General features: G+C 41.8%; 4 protein-coding genes across 8 annotated transcripts in view; 2 read left to right on the forward strand and 2 right to left on the reverse strand.

Moving 5' to 3' along the window:
* The first annotated feature begins 837 nt into the window (after window positions 1–837).
* Window positions 838–6,547, forward strand: LOC113640094 (neuromedin-U receptor 1-like). Of its 2 annotated transcripts, XM_027142452.2 has the most exons (4): window positions 838–875; window positions 1,229–2,165; window positions 4,906–5,796; window positions 6,116–6,547. In XM_027142452.2, exons 3-4 carry the CDS (start codon window positions 4,920–4,922, stop codon window positions 6,388–6,390), a joined length of 1,152 nt encoding a protein of 383 aa, XP_026998253.1. In that variant the 5' UTR covers window positions 838–875; window positions 1,229–2,165; window positions 4,906–4,919; the 3' UTR covers window positions 6,391–6,547. The 2 variants fall into 2 exon arrangements, with proteins under 2 accessions (XP_026998253.1, XP_026998254.1); XM_027142453.2 differs by lacking the exons at window positions 838–875; window positions 1,229–2,165 and adding an exon at window positions 4,694–4,826.
* Window positions 6,548–8,542: 1,995 nt separating this feature from the next.
* LOC113640093 (CPD photolyase) lies at window positions 8,543–13,243 on the reverse strand. The gene is made up of 9 exons (XM_027142450.2): window positions 12,672–13,243; window positions 11,552–11,697; window positions 11,282–11,464; window positions 11,041–11,199; window positions 10,700–10,898; window positions 10,394–10,546; window positions 9,562–9,683; window positions 9,299–9,458; window positions 8,543–9,060 (listed from the first exon to the last, which is right to left on the reverse strand). Exons 1-9 carry the CDS (start codon window positions 13,021–13,023, stop codon window positions 8,912–8,914), a joined length of 1,623 nt encoding a protein of 540 aa, XP_026998251.1. The 5' UTR covers window positions 13,024–13,243; the 3' UTR covers window positions 8,543–8,911.
* An 18-nt stretch (window positions 13,244–13,261) lies between these two features.
* Window positions 13,262–17,027, forward strand: LOC113640095 (UAP56-interacting factor-like). 3 transcript variants are annotated; one of them, XM_027142454.2, is made up of 9 exons: window positions 13,288–13,608; window positions 14,135–14,257; window positions 14,448–14,626; window positions 14,770–14,900; window positions 15,038–15,110; window positions 15,835–15,899; window positions 16,174–16,248; window positions 16,398–16,527; window positions 16,614–17,027. In XM_027142454.2, the coding sequence occupies exons 1-9, from the start codon at window positions 13,542–13,544 to the stop codon at window positions 16,716–16,718; spliced, it is 948 nt and encodes a 315-aa protein (XP_026998255.1). In that variant the 5' UTR covers window positions 13,288–13,541; the 3' UTR covers window positions 16,719–17,027. The 3 variants fall into 3 exon arrangements, with proteins under 3 accessions (XP_047674565.1, XP_026998255.1, XP_026998256.1); XM_027142455.2 differs by having other exon boundaries at window positions 16,617–17,027; XM_047818609.1 differs by lacking the exon at window positions 14,135–14,257 and having other exon boundaries at window positions 13,262–13,608.
* Window positions 17,028–18,590: 1,563 nt separating this feature from the next.
* The window catches only part of tsc22d2 (TSC22 domain family 2), a 20,037-nt gene continuing 16,505 nt past the window's right edge, over window positions 18,591–22,122 (reverse strand). For both annotated transcript variants that reach the window (XM_027142432.2, XM_027142433.2), the window contains one exon: window positions 18,591–21,640. In XM_027142432.2, coding sequence (XP_026998233.1) covers window positions 21,407–21,640 — 234 coding nt within the window. In that variant the 3' untranslated portion in view covers window positions 18,591–21,406. The remainder of the gene's footprint in view (window positions 21,641–22,122) is intronic.

Raw genomic sequence — 22,122 nt, forward strand, 5'->3', positions numbered from 1 at the left:
GAGAGAGAGAGAGAGAGAGAGAGAGAGAGAGAGAGAGAGAGAGAGAGAGAGAGAGAGAGAGAGAGAGCAGACAGGGGACCATGTGGCTAAAGTTGATTTTCTGACCATTGTATGCAAACCACCTCCCCATCCCCACACACACCATGTTGCCAGATACACTTATTTCCTGCACTCGCAGCTCATATCAAGGTTTTCCATTTGTTAAAGCTTGACCAAAGGTTTAAGCAGTGTCCCTTATTCAGGTCCCTTCTCTGCTCTGAGATCCTCTGTGTTAAGAAAAAAGAAGAAATGTTATTATTAATTTTTTTAAATTATGTCTGCATGACATATCTTAGATAGATCAAACTTATAGATCAGAGTCTAGAGCAGGGGTCGGCAACCTTAAACACTCAAAGAGCCATTTGGACCCGTTTCCCACAGAAAAAAAAACACAGGGAGCCACAAAACCCATTTGACATCTAAAATGAAGAGAACACTGCATATGTCGTTTTTTACCTTCATGGAAAGTATAGAAAAAAACTGTAGTGTGTTGCATTTATGAAATCAATTAACTGCTACCGAGTAAACGAAATTTTATTTCTGCAGGCAAACAAAAATATTTTGAACAGTTTGAACTAACCTTAAGTAAAAAGACGCTGTTCAATGTATAATTGAGTCCTCTTCGGCTCTCAAGTTTTGAAGACAGGCAAGCGTGGCATCTCCAACCCCCACGCAACCCCATTTTTTTCATTGGTTGTTGGGTTAAATCTTTCCCAGATATTGCTATTTTCTGATTGGCTATTGTGTAGCCTCTTTTTTGATTGGCTGATAAGTGTCAGGCTCGACTAATAACTTCGGGGGAGACGCGCTTGATTCCTGCGCGGTTCCAGACAGCGGTGCGGACTGATACATTTTGGGCGCTGCAGCTTATTAAATATATGATAAAAAGTCAAAATGTTTTTCTGCATGAGAAATACGATGTTTAGAGCGTGATAAAAGACCCAAATGCGTGACTGTCACTTTCAATGCGTGACACTTGACAGCCCTGCATGACATCAAAATGCGTCTGCTTCTGTGTGTCGGATTTCACAAGTCGGCAGTTATGACGCATATTTTGAGCGACAAAAAAATTAAACACGGTTTATTTTAATGTTACAAGAGCATCATAATCTTAGAATTTAGAATTACTTTTTTAAACTAACTAAAATAAAATAAATTTAAATTTAATTTTTATTTTCCAAATCTACAGGGAGCCGCAGCAGAGGGATGAAAGACCTGCGTCCACTTGCGGCTCCGGAGCCGCGGGTTGCCGACCCCTGGTCTAGAGGATCTGGATTCACTTGATCACATGAATCGGTGCTTCTATCTTCACCTTGAGTTGTGTGATAGAAGAGAGCTGACTGGTGGGATTGAGCAGAAGAAAGTCGACAAAAGACGATGCAGAGGATATGAAAGAGAATAAATGACCCAGTGAAAACATGATGAAGAAATCATCCAATCAACCAATAGAAAGGGAGGATATTTGCCACCAGAGGGAGCTACAGGCTGCATTCTAAATCATGGACCACATCCTAAACCCTAAATTCATCTCTTAACTTAATCCCAACAGTGACATAGTGGACTCTCACCCAGCGCCATAACCTGGAGTTGATTATTTTCCTAGAACAGCACCACACACATACACACACACACACACACACACACACACACACACACACACACACTGAGGAAGGAAAGTGGGGTTACAACCGTTCACTCGGTCAGTGACGTCCTCTTGTAACTTAGCCGACGGAAGCTTTCTGCGGGAAAATAAGAAAATGGTTTATTCTATTTTATTTATGGAAAACTATATAAAGTCTGTATATAAGTGGATGTTTAGTGTATCATATCAGCGGGTGTGACCTTTAACCTTGCACCATCATAAACTGCTCAAGAGAGAAAAGCTGAACAGAGTCAACAAACTTGTTTAAGGAAACACAATTAATGAGTGTTTAAAAAAGACAGAGAAAGAGAGAGAGAGAGAGAGAGAGAGAGAGAGAGATGGATGGATGGAAAGTGGGAGGAGACTGAAATGGCTTAATTCAGATATCAAGACCTGTGGAACAAAGACACACACATGCATCTTAACATTTTAATCAGTCGTCCATGATCGTGTCAGTGTCACTGCAGGAGCTCTAGAAGTCAAGGTCAGTTGTATTTCATGTATTATTATAATATAATAATAATAATAATAATAATATCATCATCATCGTCATTTTAACAGAATTATCTAGAGGTCTCAGAGAAGTGTTTTACCTTCATCAGTTAAAGAACCCTAAACATTCCAGTCTGTATATTTCATTTATGAATCAGTTATAAAAAGTATGTTTTGATGTTTAATTCTAAAATATATGATATTTTTATTGGCTTCCAGTCTCGCAGCTAACATTTCATTAGCAGTGCTGCGAATTCCTTTGATTCTTCATTTGATTCTTCATTTGATTCATCAATTCAGTTCATCAATACAATTGACTCTTTTGACTCCCAAACGATTCACTGGCATTTTGTTCTAAACTAAAAAAAATAAATATTTTTTCCGGTATTTCATTCAAGTAACAAGTTTCAGCGCTGCATCTAAACATAAAGGTGTCTGAAGAGAAGATGTGTGATGTGACAATGAAACCGTGAGTAAGTTAAACCCTGAGGGTTATAAAGTGCTGATTCCTTCCTTCACTGGTCCAATACTAATATCAAAAACCCATCGAATTCGCAGCAGTGCATTCTGACTAATCAGAATCCACAATCCGCCAGCAGTCTTTTGTTGTAGCTGGGTTTTTGACAGTATTTTACTCAACAGAATGATGTGGGTGGTTTGGGATGCCGTTCTCCATGTGCTCCTCTGGAGCACTTAAGCCTTGCTGGCGTTTGTGTAAATACGCCATCAGTCTATCATAACGAATAAGGAACATGTCCTTCACGCTCGTCTGCTTATTCTCTAAGTTTACATACTGTATCACTGCCTTCATATTTTATTAGAAAACTTACGTGGAGGTTTAAGAGCTCTTCTTCATATAAAAGAGCTTCAGGTCAGATTTCCGAGAAACCAAGGAGAGACGTCAGATTAGTGGAAGAGGAATCACGGTGCTTCTGATCTGCCTACATTTATCTTTTTCATTTAATTTGTGTTGCATACAAAAAAAAGCTCTTCAGAGATTTATTTCTGAGGATTTTTCTAAACAATAAGCCAGAGCACATCGTCTGTGTTAACTGGATTTCTCAAAAAAATGAACTAACTAAACAATTCTGCTAACTAGCTAGCTAGCAGAATAATATAGCAGCTTATACACGATCCCTATAACTATTCAAAAATCTTCACTTCACCCTCATTCAGTCCTTTTAGCAGTACAGAAAATCATTAGGGACAAACTAATTAGATCTGCTAACTAATTAGCAACATTGTGCACCTCATCTGTGCTGACACAATAAACCGGAAAGCTGTTCGTTCCCATCCTGTCACTGCTAGCTATTTAGCAACAATCCCAAACACTTCACTGCATTTCTAAAACAACATTACCTCATCTTTCTTTAATATGAAAGCTTTTCTGGTCAGTTAGCCCATGCTAGCAGGAGAGGTCTTCTTGAACATATGGTCCTAGATAACATAACAGAATTTTTGACAAATAAAATAAATAAAACACAATGTCATTCTTCAAGCGGAGGTATTAATTATTATATAGATGTTTATTATATGGTTCAATGATTTTTTTTTTTTTAGCTAACAAAACCAGCAAGAAGGCTGTTTATGAATATATGGGCTTATGTTAGCTACTTAGCAACACTGTCAAACACAAGCCTCATGTTGTATTTACTATAAACATCAGTACCTCAGTTTACAATTAGAGTTATGTTAGCTACGCTAGTCAGTGACCCTATCAAGAATAATGTAGCCCCTTAACAAGCTAACAGAGCTAGCAGCAAAGTATCTACTGCTGGCTAGTTAGTGAGTAACATTAACTAGCACTAGTAACATGACAGCACCTTTTAAAAAAATATGAAAGGAACAACAAAAAAAGACTTTGAATCTTTTCTGGAAAAAATCTGTGTTTGTGTTTGTTGTAAATTAGCCTAAGCTAGCACAAACAAATTGCTAGTTTGTCTAGCTACTTATTTTCTGCTAGAAGCTGGTTTACTAGCACTGAGTTAACAGGAAATGTGTTTATGAAAGCTGTCTCATTTATCAAATTTCCATTTGAACAATTTTTTAATGTAAAACGGTGTAAAAAAAATTGTAAAAAAAAAAAACAAACAAAAAAACGAGACATTTTATTTTATAGTCTGGGGTCTGTGGTGTAATGCTGTGTTTGGGCTTGGTGAAGAGTTGTTATGCTGTTACTGAAGTAAACACAGATCTTGTGTTTATTGCCATGGACTCCTGAGAGAGAGAGAGAGAGAGAGAGAGAGAGAGAGAGAGAGAGAGAGAGAGAGAGAGAGAGAGAGATTGTACCCTTGAAGAAGTTGGGCTCTTGAGACAGTTAACAGAACTGAATTTATTTATTATACAGTGTGGTGTGAAGAGCCTGAGGGCAAATTCTTGGCAGTTAAACAGATCACATGGGCGTTTTATTTTCCTGTAGCATAGGAATGTACAGTTTTCATACAGCATATGATAAATGATGCTATGGTGAAATATTAAAAAAGGCTCTAGAGGTTCTTAGAGGAACCTAAGTCTGTCCTGTGGAACCCGAGTCTGTCCTGCGAATCCACCACCAAATCAGTTCTCATCCTCTCCTCATGGGTTTCATCCTGGTTCTTAGGTTTTCTCCCACATGCCAAAAACATGACAGGCGACACTCAACAGGTGACCTTAGGTATGACCTCCACCCTGACCCTACCCAGGATAAGCTGTTTACTTGAGATGAAAGAATTTTCAAATTCTGTCTTTTGCAGGTCTTTCCTGAACAATGTTTTTCTACAACTGCACCTCATCCGAAGGCTTGTACACCATCCCGGACTCGTCCTGGTGCCCGGAATCTGGTGAGTGCATCATGTGGAACGTGAGCTCTGAAGACATGAAGGATTTGTGCAAGAGCCGCAGCCTGTACGTGGAAAAGTACTTAGGGCCCCAGCGCTCTCCGCTCTTCCTGCCAATCTGCATCTCCTATTTGGTCATCTTCTGCGTGGGATCACTGGGCAACACGCTAACGTGCACTGTGATCATGCGCCACCACTCAATGCGCACACCCACCAACTTCTACCTGCTTAGCCTGGCCATTTCGGACCTGCTCGTCCTCCTCTTGGGTTTGCCGTTGGAGCTTTATGAGCTGTGGTCCAACTATCCCTTCCTGCTGGGAACCGGAGGCTGTTACTTCAAGACGTGCCTGTTTGAGACTGTGTGTTTCGCCTCAGTGCTCAATGTCACAGCGGTCAGTGCAGAGAGATACCTCGCTGTCGTCCACCCGCTACGTGTCAAACATGCCATGACACATGGCCACGTCAGACGCGTCATCATGGCACTGTGGATCGTGTCGTTTCTATGCGCTCTGCCTAACACCAGCTTGCACGGCATAACCATGTTGCCTCCAAAGTTTGGCCGGAGTTTTCCCGAGTCGGCCGTGTGTGGCCTGGTGAAGCCGGTGTGGATCTACGCGATTCTCGTTCAGCTGACCGCGCTCTTGTTCTTCCTCATTCCCATGGTAAGCATCGGGGGGCTCTACCTACTCATCGCACTCCAGCTGCACCGAGAAACGAGGCTACTGCAGAACAACACCAAAGCTTTGCGCTCAGGAGCACAAAGCTCGCTGCAGAGAACACGTCATCGCCAAGTCACCAAAATGCTGTGTAAGTGAGCGCTCCCTTAGAACCATTACGTGGTCTGCTCAAAAATATTGGCATCCTTGAACAGTAAACAGATCAGGACACTGTAAATCTAATTATAGTTATTGTCTGTTAAAAAAAAGTAAAAAAATTTATGTCAGATGATGTTCCCATGGAGACAGTAACAGCTGTAAAAATAATGTTTCTGGTTCCTGACTGGTGTAATATTACTTCATTATGTTCGTGTATAGGTCTCAGTTTGGGACACAGCCTTGATTTTTCCTCGATGTAAATTCTTTGACAAACAAAACTTTGATGTCATTGTGGTGTCCTCCATCCGCAGTTATGTTGGTGGTGGTGTTCGCCATCTGTTGGGCGCCGTTTCACGTCGACCGGGTCATGTGGAGCTACATTGAAGACTGGCGTGAAGAGCAGCACCGTGCCTTCGAGTACGTGCATCTCCTCTCCGGCGTGTTCTTCTACCTGAGCTCGGCTGTGAACCCCATACTTTACAGCCTGATGTCATCACGCTTTAGAGAGCTGTTCCGCGAGGTCACGTGCTGGAAGGCCGAGCAGAAATTCAACATCACGCAGATCACCTTTCGCACCACGGTATGAGGAAACGTCGGCGTGTGCAAACCTACAGAGATGAAGGACGGGAAAGGAGCTTATTTCTGGAAGTATTACCATGAGGTCTGAGAGCTAATGATGGTGGTGCTATACATGAAAAAAACAACAAGGCTCTTTAAATAGTAGCATTAAAGACCAAACTGACTACAGATAGATAACTAATGCTGCTAGAAAGCTTCTTATGCCACCGATCAGGTCCACTAGGTTAGCTAGCAGCAAATGCAGCAGTTGATAAAATCAGTAAAACTAAAACAATAGTTTGCAGAATATCACAGAATAATATATAGTTATGTCTAATTATGTTCTAGATAGAAAAAAGAGAAGTGTAACCAGCAACACATGATGTATCTATCACACTGTGTACACTAATTATCAGTATACTCGCTGACGATATTATTTCTTATTTCTGTTTCTGATTTCTATACTTTTATCGATCGTTTTCATAAAAATGGGAAACATATTCAGATCTCAGAAATGTTTTCACTGCTAGCTTTCAGAGTTAATGAGACCGTGATGCTGTTGGGAGTCGTGAGGAGCCGGTAAAGTCGTCCCCAGTCTGCATGGTTAAGTGGAAATTACACTGTGAAGGAAAACAGAGCTCGGTAATGACGATCCAAGGGTTTAAACCAGCGACAGACTCCTCCATACATGGCTGTGACTCGCATCCTTCTCCGTTGCTTTATGGAGTCCTGGTACAGGGGGATGGTGCAAGCAGACAAACTGCCTGATTTAAGTGTTGTCTCATAAAGAGCAGATACATGTGACTGCCTGTTCAGGGTCATACAGGAGCTAGCAAACAGGAAATGCTTCACTGTGATGCTAATGCCATTTACCATTCTGAGTGACTTCAACCCAATAAATCTTCAAGTAATTTAAGCACAATGCCTGGATTCAGGTCAGACGTAGATATAAATTAATGTCTGGAATAATAAAAGTAATAAAATAAGTGATGGTTAAAAAAAAAGAATCTGTGAATTAGAGAATCAATGAATCTGTGAGGAAGTCGTGAATAGGTGAGTCAGTGAATCAATCAATAGGTGAGTTAGTGAATCCATGAGTGAATCAATCAGGCACTGAGTTATTCATTTACTAAATGAGTCAAACAGGCAGTGTGTGAATGAGCGAATCCTCAATGGACTTTAGAGAAACTGTGAGTGAGTCAATAATGACTTACAGACCAGATCGATCAGGCAAAAGGTTTAAACCCAGTGAGTCGATTAGTCTGTGATGGGTTGAGTCGGTCTGTGTCAGTCATTTTGTAAGTAATTCTGTCAGTTAATGTGATTCATTGAGGGAATGAGTGATTCAGTGAGTGAATGTGTGATTTAGTGAGTGAATGAGTGATTCAGTGAGTGAATGAGTGATTCAGAGTGAATAAGTGATTCAGTGAGTAAATGATTGATTCAGTGAGTGAATGAGTGATTCAGTGAGTGAATGAGTGATTCAGAGTGAATAAGTGATTCAGTGAGTGAATGAGTGATTCAGAGTGAATAAGTGATTCAGAGAGTGAATGAGTGATTCAGAGAGTGAATAAATGATTCAGTGAGTGAATGAGTGATTCAGAGTGAATGAGTGATTCAGTGAGTGAATGCGTGATTCAGAGTAAATAAGTGATTCAGAGTGAATAAGTGATTCAGTGAGTGAATGAGTGATTCAGAGTGAATGATTGATTCAGTGAGTGAATGAGTGATTCAGAGTGAATAAGTGATTCAGTGAGTGAATGAGTGATTCAGAGTGAATAAGTGATTCAGTGAGTGAATGAGTGATTCAGAGTGAATAAGTGATTCAGTGAGTGAATGAGTGATTCAGAATGAATAAGTGATTCAGAGAGTGAATGAGTGATTCAGAGTGAATGAGTGATTCAGTGAGTGAATGTGACTCAGAGTGAATAAGTGATTCAGTGAGTGAATGAGTGATTCAGAGTGAATGAGTGATTCAGTGAGTGAATGATTGATTCAGTGAGTGAATGAGTGATTCATTGAGTGAATGAGTGATTCAGAGAGTGAATGAGTGATTCAGAGAGTGAATGAGTGATTCAGTGAGTGAATGGGTGATTCAGAGAGTCTGTCTGAATACAAACACCTTTAAACACATACATCACCAACAGAGAGAGAAAATTGATTCAAAAAGTACAAAGCCATTTTAGATACAAATTTTTTTTATGAGTCAAACAAAGCAGTTCAGATTTGACATTTTATTAAAATTTACTGGCTATAAAACAATAAAATCCCCAGATCTGTGTGTTAAATGACTGCTCCAGCTACAGCTACGTACACCGTCACAAACGTCTCACTTTTTTATATTTCTGGAGGAATTAACTGGATTTGTTTTCCTGATGTTTACGAAAAATAAAATCGTGAACAGTTTTAGCAGAAAGCTGAGAGTTACAGCAACATAAAGCTCTAAATGACAGAGAAGGAGTTCAGCATGCAGGCAGACTATGAAGCAACTGGAACACACACGTGGAGGATAAAGGCCCAGTGTGTTTGTGTGTGTGTGTGTGAGCATCTCAGGCCTTCTTCTCGGCGTACCTCCTCTCGAATTTGCCCACATCAAACTTGCGCTTGCAGCCTGCGTAGTTCATGTAGCGGACTTTCCCGAAAACGGGACGCTCGGCCCAGCCCTGGTCATGAATCCCACAGACGGACCACATGCAACCTGCAGAAATGTTACAAACAGAAAAGAGAAAAAAGAAATAAACATCTTGTCCTTCGTGTTATTAATCTGCTCCTCAAATCCTCTGAAAATTCACTTCACACATGAAGGAAGTGACTGAGGAGAAACTATTTCTGAACTGTGACCTTGCTGTGGCCTTCACCACAAAATCTGATCCGTTCATCTGCAGGTTATGACGAGAAATCTAAATCCCACAGACACTTCCGAGTGCGTCACTCACCCACGTATCCGTTCGGGTCGCAGCCGTCCAGCGAGAAGCGATCGTTCAGGTAGATGGAGATGTTCACCGCCTCCTCGGGTGAAGCCGTCCACTCCAGAATCTTCTTCGCCCAGTACATGCGCATAAAGCCGTGCATCTTCCCCTCTAACACGAGCTGCCTCTGGGTGGAGTCAGACACACACACACACACACACACACTTATAAGTGTGTATTAAATAAACGACACTGTTATAGAGCTTCAGTGCAGCACTGTCTCCACGTACCTGTGCAGCGTTCCACAGCTGGTCGTGGGTGTCTGCGTTTTCCAGCTGCTCTTGAGTGTACAGGTAAGGCCGAGGGTCTTTAGCGTGATCCATCAGCGTCTTCTTCGCCCAATCATATGCACCTATGAACACAACACCACCACACACTGAGCACTCCAGATGCCTCATTATACTTCACAGGAGCATGAGATCTAAACACCTCCTTCACGAAGAGCGAGGGCTAGAGGCCACGCCTCCTTCACCGAGAGTGAGGCATAGAGGCCACGCCTCCTTCACCGAGATTGAGGCATAGAAGTCACGCCTCCTTCACCGAGAGTGAGGCCTAGAAGCCACGCCTCCTTCACAGAGAGTAAGGCCTAGAGGCCACGCCTCCTTCACAGAGAGTGAGGCCTAGAGGCCACGCCTCCTTCACAGAGAGTGAGGCCTAGAGGCCACGCCTCCTTCACAGAGCATGAGGCCTAGAGGCCACGCCTCCTTCACCGAGATTGAGGCATAGAATTCATGCCTCCTTCACCGAGAGTGAGGCCTAGAAGCCACGCCTCCTTCACAGAGAGTGAGGCCTAGAGGCCACACCTCCTTCACCGAGAGTGAGGCATAGAGGCCACGCCTCCTTCACCGAGAGTGAGGCATAGAGGCCACGCCTCCTTCACCGAGAGTGAGGCATAGAGGCCACGCCTCCTTCACCGAGAGTGAGGCATAGAGGCCACGCCTCCTTCACCGAGAGTGAGGCATAGAGGCCACGCCTCCTTCACCGAGAGTGAGGCATAGAGGCCACGCCTCCTTCACCGAGAGTGAGGCATAAAGGTACACTCTTTTGTAGCTGTGTACTGACCGTTGATGTTGTCGTAGTTCTCGTTGTAGAAGCAGAAGTTATCACACAGCTCTCTGCGCACTAGCAACTCCTCTTGGAATGTTGCCACTGACTCGGACAAGTGTTTCCCACAACGCTGCACCTCCAACAGCACACGCTGGGCTGATATCTGACCTGCAGACGAGGGAGGGAGAGAGAGAGAGAGAGATCTTACAGTTCATAATCGTATTCATTACGAAATTAACCATGTCACAAACACACACACACACACACACACACACACACACACACACACACACACACACACACACACACACACACACACACCTGAGTGGATCCACGGTGAGAGCTGGCTAAGGGCATCAGCATTCGGGTTGTTTCTCTCAGTGGCAAACAGGCGCAGCCGCTTATCTATAAAAGACTCGAGCATGGCGGTTCCTCCTGTCGTTCCCGGCGCCGCCCACGAAACCTCCACGACGCTGCGGTCTACCTCCAGTGATGACATCACTTCCTGCCAGTCTACCTTCTGAAAGAGAAAAACATGCTTCAGGAAGATCTGTAATTTTTAAATGTGAACACATGATCTAGCGACATGAAAGAACTAGTCACATCGTGCTAACTCTGCCTTTGAGCATGAAGATGATGACGATGACGTAAAACACTCCTACCTTTGCCCTCCTGGTAGACGGGTGAGGGTGTGGCTTCACCAGAGGAAATTCGGTGAGGAACTCTGGGAGGAGTTTGGTGATTTTCCCTCGGATGGTCCTCGCTGCGTACTCCAGTTTATTCGACGCCTCCCAGCACGGCACCACGTTATGGGCGTCGACCTGAAGAGTGGACAGAGAGCGATGAACAAAACACGAAACGATATAATCAGCTTTAGAGCTGCATGAGAGACGGAGAGGGAACCTGAATGAAGGGGACGTCTGGTGGAAGCTCCTTTTTCACTCGTTCAGTCCACTGCAGTGGAAGTCTGAGAGGGTTAAAATCAGTCACTACGCCGCCGACGTCCCAGCGCTTCACAAAACTGGGCAGCGTCAGCTCGGGCTCGCCGCTAAGGAGGTGAAACTGAATGTCCAGGCTTGTGCACTCCTACAGCAAACATGTGCATCTTCATCTTTAAAACTCTGCTTATTACAGCGTTCACCAGCTGAAATCAGTGATAATCAGGATGGTTACCTCGGCCACTTCCTGTAGTCCCCTGAGCATGAAGGCGTACTGGCGATAAGTCGACTCTAAATACCGCGGCACGAGGCAGAAACACACGTGTAGAGGCAATTTCTCCTCCAGCGCGAGCTGCTGAGCGTAAACCAGTGCCCAGTTATCTACAGAAACACACAGATCAGTGCAGGAACAAAGAAACAGCATCACAAAGACTCACACGACTTTCTTACAGGACAAGTTAGAAATTAAAACACACTGTAAATCTTGACATTACATCGAAGTTGGACTCAGGAACATTTACTAGCTAACTACTTTTAACTTTTTTTTTTTTAAATACTAAACAACTTGCTTTCATATACAATTGTACTATGTAGCTAACTAGCTTTTAAAGAGATGTTAAATATTAGCTAACTAACTTTTTAGGGCTGTTTAATACTGTTAGCTAACTAGCTTCTTAGGGATAACTTATTTCGCTAGCTAACTAGCATTTTATAAACATTTTACAATCTAAAAACTTTTTATGAAACAGGTGTTAAACCCTTCAGCGCCATCTTGTGGCCAAGAACAAAAAATGTTCATTTATCTTTGTTTCACTTCTTTCTTCTCCCTATAATACTACTATTACTACTACTACTACTACTACTACTACTAATAATAATAATAATAATAATAATAATAAAACAACAATAACAATAGCAATAATAATAACAACAACAAAACAACAACAATAATAATAATAATTGTGTTAAACCTTTCCCTCCAATTTCCCTTTCTTCTGTCCGCCTGGTTCACTTAACTACATTTTAGAACAGAAACGTTAAAAAGGAACCGATATCAATGTTTATATGTGATTATCGATTATTTGAAGAATTATTATCGGTTTTTAATCTGGACGCTTTATGTAATGTAACCCATCAGCGCCATCTTCTGGTAAACACAAAAACCTTTTTCCCTTCTTCCTTTCCGTTTCTTTTCCTTTCTCTTTTTCGTCTCTGTATGCTCCTTATTTTTCTGTTTATTTGCCGAACTCTTTACCCTGCACCTGTTAGTATGATGATGATGATGATTATTACACTGATTATCATCATTGTTGTTATAAATGATTATGATTATTATTGTTGTTATAAATGATTACCCTGCACTCTCTGATCCCGGACCATCCAGTACAGCACTGCCCCACAGCCCTGTCTCACTCTCTGGGCGTCAGACAGGAACCGGAGTCGCTTCATGTTGAACTTAAACTCAGCTGAGTTTCTGTGGATCTCCTCCATCACTCCTCCTCCTCCTCCTCTTCCTCTGTTCGCTCCACGGGCTGCTGAAAGCTTCTCCACATCTTTCACCGGCTCTCCTTTGCGCTTCAGGTTCCTTTTCTTTTCGGACATGATCACTGAAGATCTTTTCACTTCTGAGACAAAAACTCGCCTAAAAACAACGCACGATCCTCCTGACACGTGCAAAAGTAGTGTTTTATAATAGACGCACGTCATTGGTCAACGCCTTCCATGGGGCGGGGCATCGTTCCTATGGCAACGGTGTTCGACTAGGAAGTTCACTTGAACTACAAATATATCTATCTATTTATTTATTTATTTATCTATCTATCTATCTATCTATCTATCTATCTATCTATCTATCTATCTATCTATCTATTTATTTACTTGTTTGCTTATTTATTTATTTATTTATTTATTTATTTATTTATTTATTTATTTATTCTAGAAAACACATTGTAGTAAGTTATTTATAGGCTGGAGATCTATTTAAAAATTCTATTAACGTACAACATTTGTGTGAAAATCAGTTTAAAAAGCGATTAATATAAAAATACAACGTCCTGCGGGTTCACGCATGCGCAGTGTAATTAACTGGCGCAGAGACAAAAGATAGCATTAGCGTTTAGCGCTATAGCTAAAGTTTAGCTTGAATCGGTGGGAGCTCTCGTGACCTTTATATTCGTTTATTTCTACACACACACACACGACACGTCATTTTAACTCACTCGACGATGAATAGATCGATTTTCAAACCAAGCGGTGATGCAGAAGGACCCGATAAAGTCGACATGTCGCTTGGTAAGTTGTTAGCTTTGTTAGCTTTGCTTTGTTATTGGAGTTCGGACGTGTTTCAATCGGAGAAGTATTTTCCCCATCTAGGGCACTTGAGAGACTCGATATATATAATCACAGGAAGTGCATATAAGTAGTAAGGAGAGAGTCATTTGGGACGAGGCCGCTTTTGTGGACGCCTGTTTGACAAAAATGCGTTTTATCTTGAATTAAAAATAATTAAAACAACTATTTTTTCATTGCGATTTAATAATTAACACCGATATACTACCGAGTCAAAGTGACGTGAGTGTAATGCAAATACAAAGCATTTAAAATACATTTTTATCAGGTTTAAACCCCAGAACGTGCAGGATCCTCAGGTTAAAGTATCGCGATGTCGATATAATAACAGTATCAAGGCCTTGACGATACCTGCGATATTCTGTAATGAAGAACTCCAGGGACTTTACACGCCTCTGCTCATACGTCACATCCTGGGAAACTGTGTAATATTTGTTTTTCCAATGATTTTCTTACCCCGAACATACAGATGACATTATACGGTTAAACAAGAAGCAGATCCAGGGTCAGAAGGCGGCGCTGAGGAAGCAGAGTCTCGGCGTTCGGGGACGATCGGCATCGGGGAGAAGAGCAGGAACCCCACTGCAAAGGGGTCATTACAGCATCTTTACCTTCACACTAAATCAGACACTTCACACACTCATACCGTGTGTTGATATAGCACAAGCTGTGACATTTTAGTCTTTTAGTAGGGATGGAATAACGTGTTGATCTTCTAGATGGTTCTGTTGTGTTTCCATCCACACCGTGTCTTCACATGGAATGTTTCTGTTGTTTTTCAGGCGGAGGAGTGAATAAGTTGTTTAGGCGTCGAGGGCAGGGTGTCATCACCGGCCTCGCGGCGAGAAAGGCAGCACTGCTGAAAGGCATCAGTCCGTTAAACCGACCCGCGCTGAACCGAGCCAACCCGAACAAACAAAGCACTAACCAAGCTCATGCGAAACGCCCCGCTCTCTTTCAGGTACCTCTCTCAGTCTGTCCACACACCAAAAGGGTTAGGAATCCGAATTACTCGCACTGATTCTCACAATAATCCAAGACCATTTCAAGTTCTGTGTGTCAGTGTTTATTAGCAGTGCTGCTATTTTATTTCTTTGTCTGCAGAAAACACGGCTGTTTGTTTCTCAGCACAGACACACAGTCACACAGACGCAGAGGAGACCGTACACGCAGGCGGACCCTCGGAAAGCTCCAGGACGCGTCTCTAACAGGCCCTTCAGGCTGCGCAGGAAATGGTGAGATTTTTGTGAGGATTTTTGTGAATCCAGAATTAAAATCCAGTGATGGTCAGCGTTCATGTTCGATCAGTGCTGAAAGTCTGTACAGAGGATGTAAAATTCATCTCAGTTACGTTACATTTTGTGTTCCACAGGAACGCTCCTCCGGTGAACGAGACACAGAGGGAAGCCCGTCAGGCTACGTTCCTCTCCAGAAGAGGCCTAAAGGTGGCTAGATAATTCACTCCACTCTCTCACTAACACGTGATAATCTTTCAGGTGGACTTGCGTGTTAATATCACTTTGGGTCCATGGCTTCATTTCCTTCAGGGTTGTGAAAATTCTCTCTGTCACTTGACCACTTAGTAAAAATGCTGCTTAAATCAAAGTCGTTTTTTATTGGTAAATAAGTAACACTTTCTGAGTGCTACATTCCACTGACAAAAACAGACAGGTGTGTGTGTGTGTGCGCGTGCGCGTGTGTGCAATTACAAGTACATTTTGTGTGTGTGTGTGCGCGTGTGTGCAATTACAAGTGCATGTGTGTGTGTTTGTGTGTGTGTGTGCGTATGTGCAATTACAAGTACATTTTGTGTGTGTGTGCGCGTGTGTGCAATTACAAGCACATTTTGTGTGTGTGTGTGTGTGTGTGTGTGCAATTACAAGTACATTTTGTGTGTGTGTGTGCATGTGTGCAATTACAATTACATTTTATTTGTGTGTGCGTGTGTACAATTACAAGTACATTTTGTGTGTGCGCGTGTGTGCAATTACAAGTACATTTTGTTTGTGTGTGTGTGTGTGCGCAATTACAAGTACATTTTGTTTGTGTGTGTGTGCGCAATTACAAGTACATTTTGTGTGTGTGTGTGCGCAATTACAAGTACATTTTCTTTGTGTGTGTGTGTGTGCGCAATTACAATTACATTTTGTTTGTGTTTGTGCACCCCAGATTTATGCTCATGTGCAGAAGACCACGCCGAACCAAGCAGCTCCGAGAACACAGAGAACTCGACCGTAAGCCTTACACACACACACACACACACACTTTACTCAACTACAGTGATTGGTATAAAAAAAACAAAACACACACACCAACAAAACAGTAAGCCAATTTTTTGCTTGTCTGCTCTGCTGTCCCTGGATTTTCCCTGGATTCTGACACCAAACTTTTCAACTATGATCATTTTTATCTTTTATGTATTATTATTGATTATGTATATGTTAGTGTGTAGTGTTTAATGTCACTGTTGTGTGTGTGTGTGTGTGTGGGGGGGGGGGGGGTCACCAGGTGGTGCACTCCTTTGAACAGCAGTGGCATTCTCACCGTGTCGATAGATAACCCCGGAGCCAGAACTCAGCCTGAGTACGTTCACACCTCTTTATTAAAACATGTTCGGTCTGTCACAACAATACAAGGATTTGAGCTGTCATCAAACAAGGGGGTGTGGCTGTGGCTATTTGCTGGCTATTATTAAAATCAGGGGCTATTGTTTGCGTTGTTATCCTCACCAGACCCGCCCATTCCTGGTCACTCCACCCAAGCACGGTGACTCCACCCCCTCAGAACACAGCACCAGAGCCTGAGAGGAAAAAGCCCAAAGGGGTGGCGCTGCAGTTCGACATCAACAGCGTGGGAAAACAGGTAACTCCACGCCGTGTGGAAACTTAACTGGAATTAGTGCTGTGTATCCGATGCTATATCTTGACGTGATTTTTGTGTCTTTAAAGCAGACGACCATGACGCTTAACGAACGCTTCCGCATCCTGAAGATGAAGCGTATGGCGGCGGCGCAGCAGAACACAAGAGGCGGCCGGTTCGTCACCGTAGGCTAGTGCCCAACTCCAGAAAGCCAATCACGAATGCCCGTTGTGGTCACATGACTCCCTTGGCAGCCTTTGCAGCAGCAAGCTGACGGACGGCTTTTTTTCTCGGCTGCTGTTTGAACGGATTTCCTGCTCAGAAAAGACTTTTTTTTCCCCCCAAGCTCGGAATGTTGATTTGAGAGAAATTCTTTATTATTTTTTATTTTGCGTTTATTTCCGGTTCCTTTTTTTTTTTTTTTTTAAAGCCAGAGCTCCTGTGTTTCAATTGTTTGTGTCATCAGCTAATCTTTTAATATTTTTTAAAAAGATTCTTCTTGGTTCGTGCGTACAGAATTTTTTTTGAACAGCTGAATGTTTTAACTTTTTTTTTTTTATATATATAATTTTAAAAAATAAACAAACATCTTGTGATAAATATTGGCAGTGGTATATCATATGTCAGGATACTAATGTTGGTGAATTTAGCAGTACTGTCCCTTGGTACTTTAAAAAAATATAATAATAATAAAAATAATACCAGCTACAATGACTAAATTCACAGACTGAAAGAAATATTGTTTTTATAAAAAAGTTTAAAAAAGTGTTTATCGTTTAAAAAACTTCTATTGATCACATTGCTGAAGATCAGCCGAGGAAGGCTTTCAGCATGTAGCACAAATACTTCTAATAATCCTAAATCTTCTTGTTTAGGATTTCAGGCAAATTCAGGTCAGGATTAAAAAATGTTTTAGACCTTTTTGAAACTGAACCCTTTTAAAAATGTCCCAACATTCATGTTAACCCAAGTTGTAGTTGTTGCATTTGGCCTTTATACCAGTAGGGGGCACAAGTGCAGCCGTAAAAAAAAAACAAGATTAAGCAATAAGCTAATGACCAGTCATACCGAAGGAAGTGACACTTGTTAAAACTACTATTAATGAGCTATTATAATCAAACATAGACTGCATGGTATAATAAGGTACAATCATAAATAAGGTATAATAAGTATGAGGTGGTGTAATGAGGTACAATCATAAATGAGGTATAATAGATATGAGGTGGTGTAATGAGGTACAATCATAAATGAGATACAAGTATGAGGTGGTGTAATGAGTTACAATCATAAATGAGGTACAAGTATGAGGTGGTGTAATGAGGTACAATCATAAATGAGGTATAATTGATATGAGGTGGTGTAATGAGGTACAATCATAAATGAGGTATAATAGATATGAGGTTGTATAATGAGGTATAATAGATATGAGATGGTGTAAGGAGGTACAATCATAAATGAGATACAAGTATGAGGTGGTGTAATGAGTTACAATCATAAATGAGAAACAAGTATGAGGTGGTGTAATGAGTTACAATCATAAATGAGGTATAATAGAGACGAGGTGGTGTAATGAGGTACAATCATAAGTGAGGTATAATAGATATGAGGTGGTGTAAAGAGGTACAATCATAAATGAGGTATAATAGATATGAGGTGGTGTAATGAGGTACAATCAATCATAAATTAGGTGGTGTAATGGGGTTCAATCATAAATGAGGTATAATAAGTATGAGGTTGTATAATGAGGTATAATAGATATGAGATGGTGTAATGAGGTACCATCATAATTATGTATAATAGATATGAGGTGGTGTAATGAGGTACAATCATAAATGAGATACAAGTATGAGGTGGTGAAATGAGGTACATTCATAAATGAGATACAAATATGAGGTGGTGTCATGAGGTACACTCATAGATGAGGTATAATAGAGATGAGGTGGTGTCATGAGGTACACTCATAAATGAGGTATAACAGAGATGAGGTGGTGTAATGAAATCAGTAAAAGGTTTCATTTGATAGACAATCAGCCTCAGGGGGAAATAAAACGCTGCTGTGTCAGAAGTTTGAATATTGCATTTATTTAAATACATTAAATTTGTTTTTGCAATGTAACAAAACTATTGGCATATGAAACTCCAACACCATTTAAAGGAACAAAAACATGGCTCACTTCATATTTTTTTTCCACGGGCTAGTGCGCAGAAAGAACACTAGTTTCCGTTTTCCCACAGTAACCCCACCCCCCCACCGCAACCCTGACCCCGCCCCTTGTCGCGACATTGTTCACAGCCTGCTATCTCACAACCAGAATACAAACATGAGGTATGGAAGTGGTTCAACATAAAAAAAAGAAGAAAATACTAGAACATGCAAGAACATGCTAAAAAGCGACGACAATCGTGAACAATATCAACAAAATGTGCATAAAATTAAGAAGAAGAAAAAAAAAAAAAAAAAAAGAATTAAACTGCTTTGCATCTTTGGTTACAAAGTCGGTTGAAACGATTTTTCACAGCTTTTTTTTTTTTTGTAAACCCCCATCCTAACCTGAAAACATAAACAACCTAAACAGGAGTCAGATGATTAGGCTGTGTCTTATTTTAAGGACCTTTATCAGAAGTACGACGAGTTCGTCACCTTGGCTGCTGGTGTCCGACTGCATCGTAACTAGAAAATAAAAATCCCTGAATGAGACACAGCCGACGCATTCCGTTTGTTTTTAAAGGCTCAGACGTGAAGCCAGACATCAGATGGGTCTTATTTTTTTTTTTTTAAAGGGCACGAATCGTGTGAGAATCTTTTATTTGTTCTACGTATATTTCACATTAGGGATTTACTGAAATGAAACACAGCCACGATGTAAGGGTCGTGCCTCGTGAATAAAACACGGCTGTGATTTGGCGAGTCGGCTCACGAGCTCTTCTTGTGAGACGAACGTGGACGAAACGTAGCCGGATCGGCGTGCCGTGTTTCTGAACGTTTTTAACTGAAAGCGACGTGTGTTTTTATTGGTGCGTGGTTTGGAAAAAACCACCAAAAAGACACGGCCGAAGTGTTGGCCTGCTTTACGCGTTCTGGAGGCGTGGACTGGGGAGTACACTGTAAGAACACCAGAGAACTGTAGGTTCACGATTAGGGACGCGATTCCCAACTCATCCCAATACTTAAGGCGTATTATTTCCTCATTCACTCATGATTATTACACGTTATACTGTACTTTAAAACAAGGGCTGGAACTGCAGGGAGCCGACAGAGGAAGAACGTCACGCTGTTTGTTTGTTTGTTTTTTTGGCACTAACTACCGCAAATTGTCTAAAATTACACCACACCCCTAGATGTCCCGTGGGGTTCGGTGAACGGTGCTTTGGAGACGAGGGGCCGCTTCACGCACGACTGAAGTTTTAAAAAGAAGCAGGATTAATAATTAGTTTTTAGTTTTAACTGTTTTTTTTTTATTAAAACAGTTAACTAGCTATGTACAATTATTAACGTAATATATATAGTTGAGCGACTGTGTTGATTTTTTTTCCTCTTCATGATAAACATTTGAAACTTCTATTGATCTTTTTTAGCCGTTTTTAAGAAAAGAACATTTCGAAGTGTGTAATTGAATAAAATGGCGATTTATTTTTTAAAACGAGAATTCGTTTGTAGTCGAAACGCTGCGCTTTCCTCCGCACTGCTGCGTCGCCGCCCCGGGACTTTAGAACCTTCGCACTACGTATCTATTTAACGGGTTCTTTTTTACGCACGTTAATTCATCCGCTTCGAAAGTCATTTGAAAATCCGAAATTTACACTTTTAACAAACCGGATCCGCACACGATTTAGCCATTAAATATAATGACGATGATAACGACTCGTCAGCGTCGTACAGTGTAAACCCCGGATGTGTGTTTTAGTATGAACTCAGATGTCCAGGTGTGGGGTGGGGGGTGAGAGAGAGAGAGAGAGAGAGAGAGAGGAAGAGAGAGGGAAGGAGAGTGAGAGAAAGAGTGAGAGAGAGAGGGAAGGAGAGTGAGAGAAAGAGTGAGAGAGAGGGAAAGAGAGAGTAAGAGAGAGAGGGAAAGAGAGAGTGAGAGAAAGAGTGAGAGAGAAAGAAAGAGAGAGTGAGAGAGAGGGAAAGAGAGTGAGAGAGCTAAATAGCTAAATATCCGTTCGTAAATATTTTTTCATTTCGTCCTACAGAACTGAAGATGGTTCTTCGCTTCTTCTTCAAAAAACTCTGTACAAAAGCAAACAAAAATAAACAACAGAGATACGTGTACATTCACTCACGTGACCCCTTCACATTCGCAGTTGAGAGGTAAAAACAAACGGCTGTTAGTGTTTTAACCCGCTGCTTTTATCTGGTGTGCGCGCGCGCACATGCTCACGTTTCTGTCGGCTGCACCTTTTGTTTTTCGTTTTAAAATGACTTTACTGGGTCGAGTGGGGAGGAGGAAGAGGAGGAGGAGGAGGAGGAGGAGCAGGAAAAGTTTGTGTTACAGTCGGGACGTGTGAACGTAGCAGCCCTCGAATAAATAACTGACTGGTGAATTGACAAGCAAAAAAAAACAATAATAATCATAATAATAATAATAATAATAATCATAATCATATATATACTTTTTTCTTTTCCTTTCATGAATCACGATCAGCTCCAAAAAAATAGACTCTTGCTCGAAAACGGCTTTAAAAAATAAACCCTTCTCATGGCTTTTCTTCTTAAAAAAACAAAACAAAAAAAAAAAAAAACAAAAAAAAAAAAGTGAAACACTTCTGAATCATTCTGGTCCCCACCCCATACATACACACACACACCGCCGCGTGTATACTGAAGCGCTGCTGGTTAAAGCTGGTGCTGAGCGAGGACGTGCTGGTGGGTGTGCGTGTGATGTCAAGCGGAGGAGACGCTGGGCTGCTGCGGGTTGGAGGCCGGCGTCTGCGTGGGCGTCGATGCGGCGGCCGTTTGACCCGAGAGCTGAGAGAGCTGCTCACTATTGGCGAGAGACTTGAGCACAGCATTTTCACGCTCCAGCACTGAGTTCCTCTCGCACAGCTCCTTAATCTGCTCCTTCAACACCTCCACCTCCTCACGCACCGCGTACATCAGGTGGCTCTTCACCAGATCCTGCACAAGAGAAAAGCGTTACCTGTGACCTGTCACCATGGCGACAGCCCACTAACGAGCTCTCGCTTAGGCTAGTGCAGCTAAAGTGCTGACACTGGAGACTCCTTACAGAGAACCCGAATTTCACTGGCTGTTACTATGGAAATGAGAATGCATCATAGACACGGCGTTAATATAAACCTGTGCTGCAGTCAGACAACTCAGTAAGATAAACACTTTTTTAGGCTACAATTTACACTAAACTGCTGATAGCTTGTCAATCAAATAAGTCCCGCCCCCTAGTTCCCCAGTGACAGCAAGGTGACACACACACAGATTTTACCTGTTCAGTGTGTCAGACTGTATTAGAGTAAGAACAATAAATGTATACAGGTTGTTGCTCTTTAACATCAGAGCAAACACAAGGAATTAACTGAGCTGCATGTTGAGACGTGTGTGTGTGTGTGTGTGTGTGTGTGTGTGTGTGTGTGAGTGAGATCCAG

This window comes from Tachysurus fulvidraco, chromosome 1 (assembly GCF_022655615.1).
Source record: "Tachysurus fulvidraco isolate hzauxx_2018 chromosome 1, HZAU_PFXX_2.0, whole genome shotgun sequence".
NCBI classification, from domain to species: domain Eukaryota; kingdom Metazoa; phylum Chordata; class Actinopteri; order Siluriformes; family Bagridae; genus Tachysurus; species Tachysurus fulvidraco.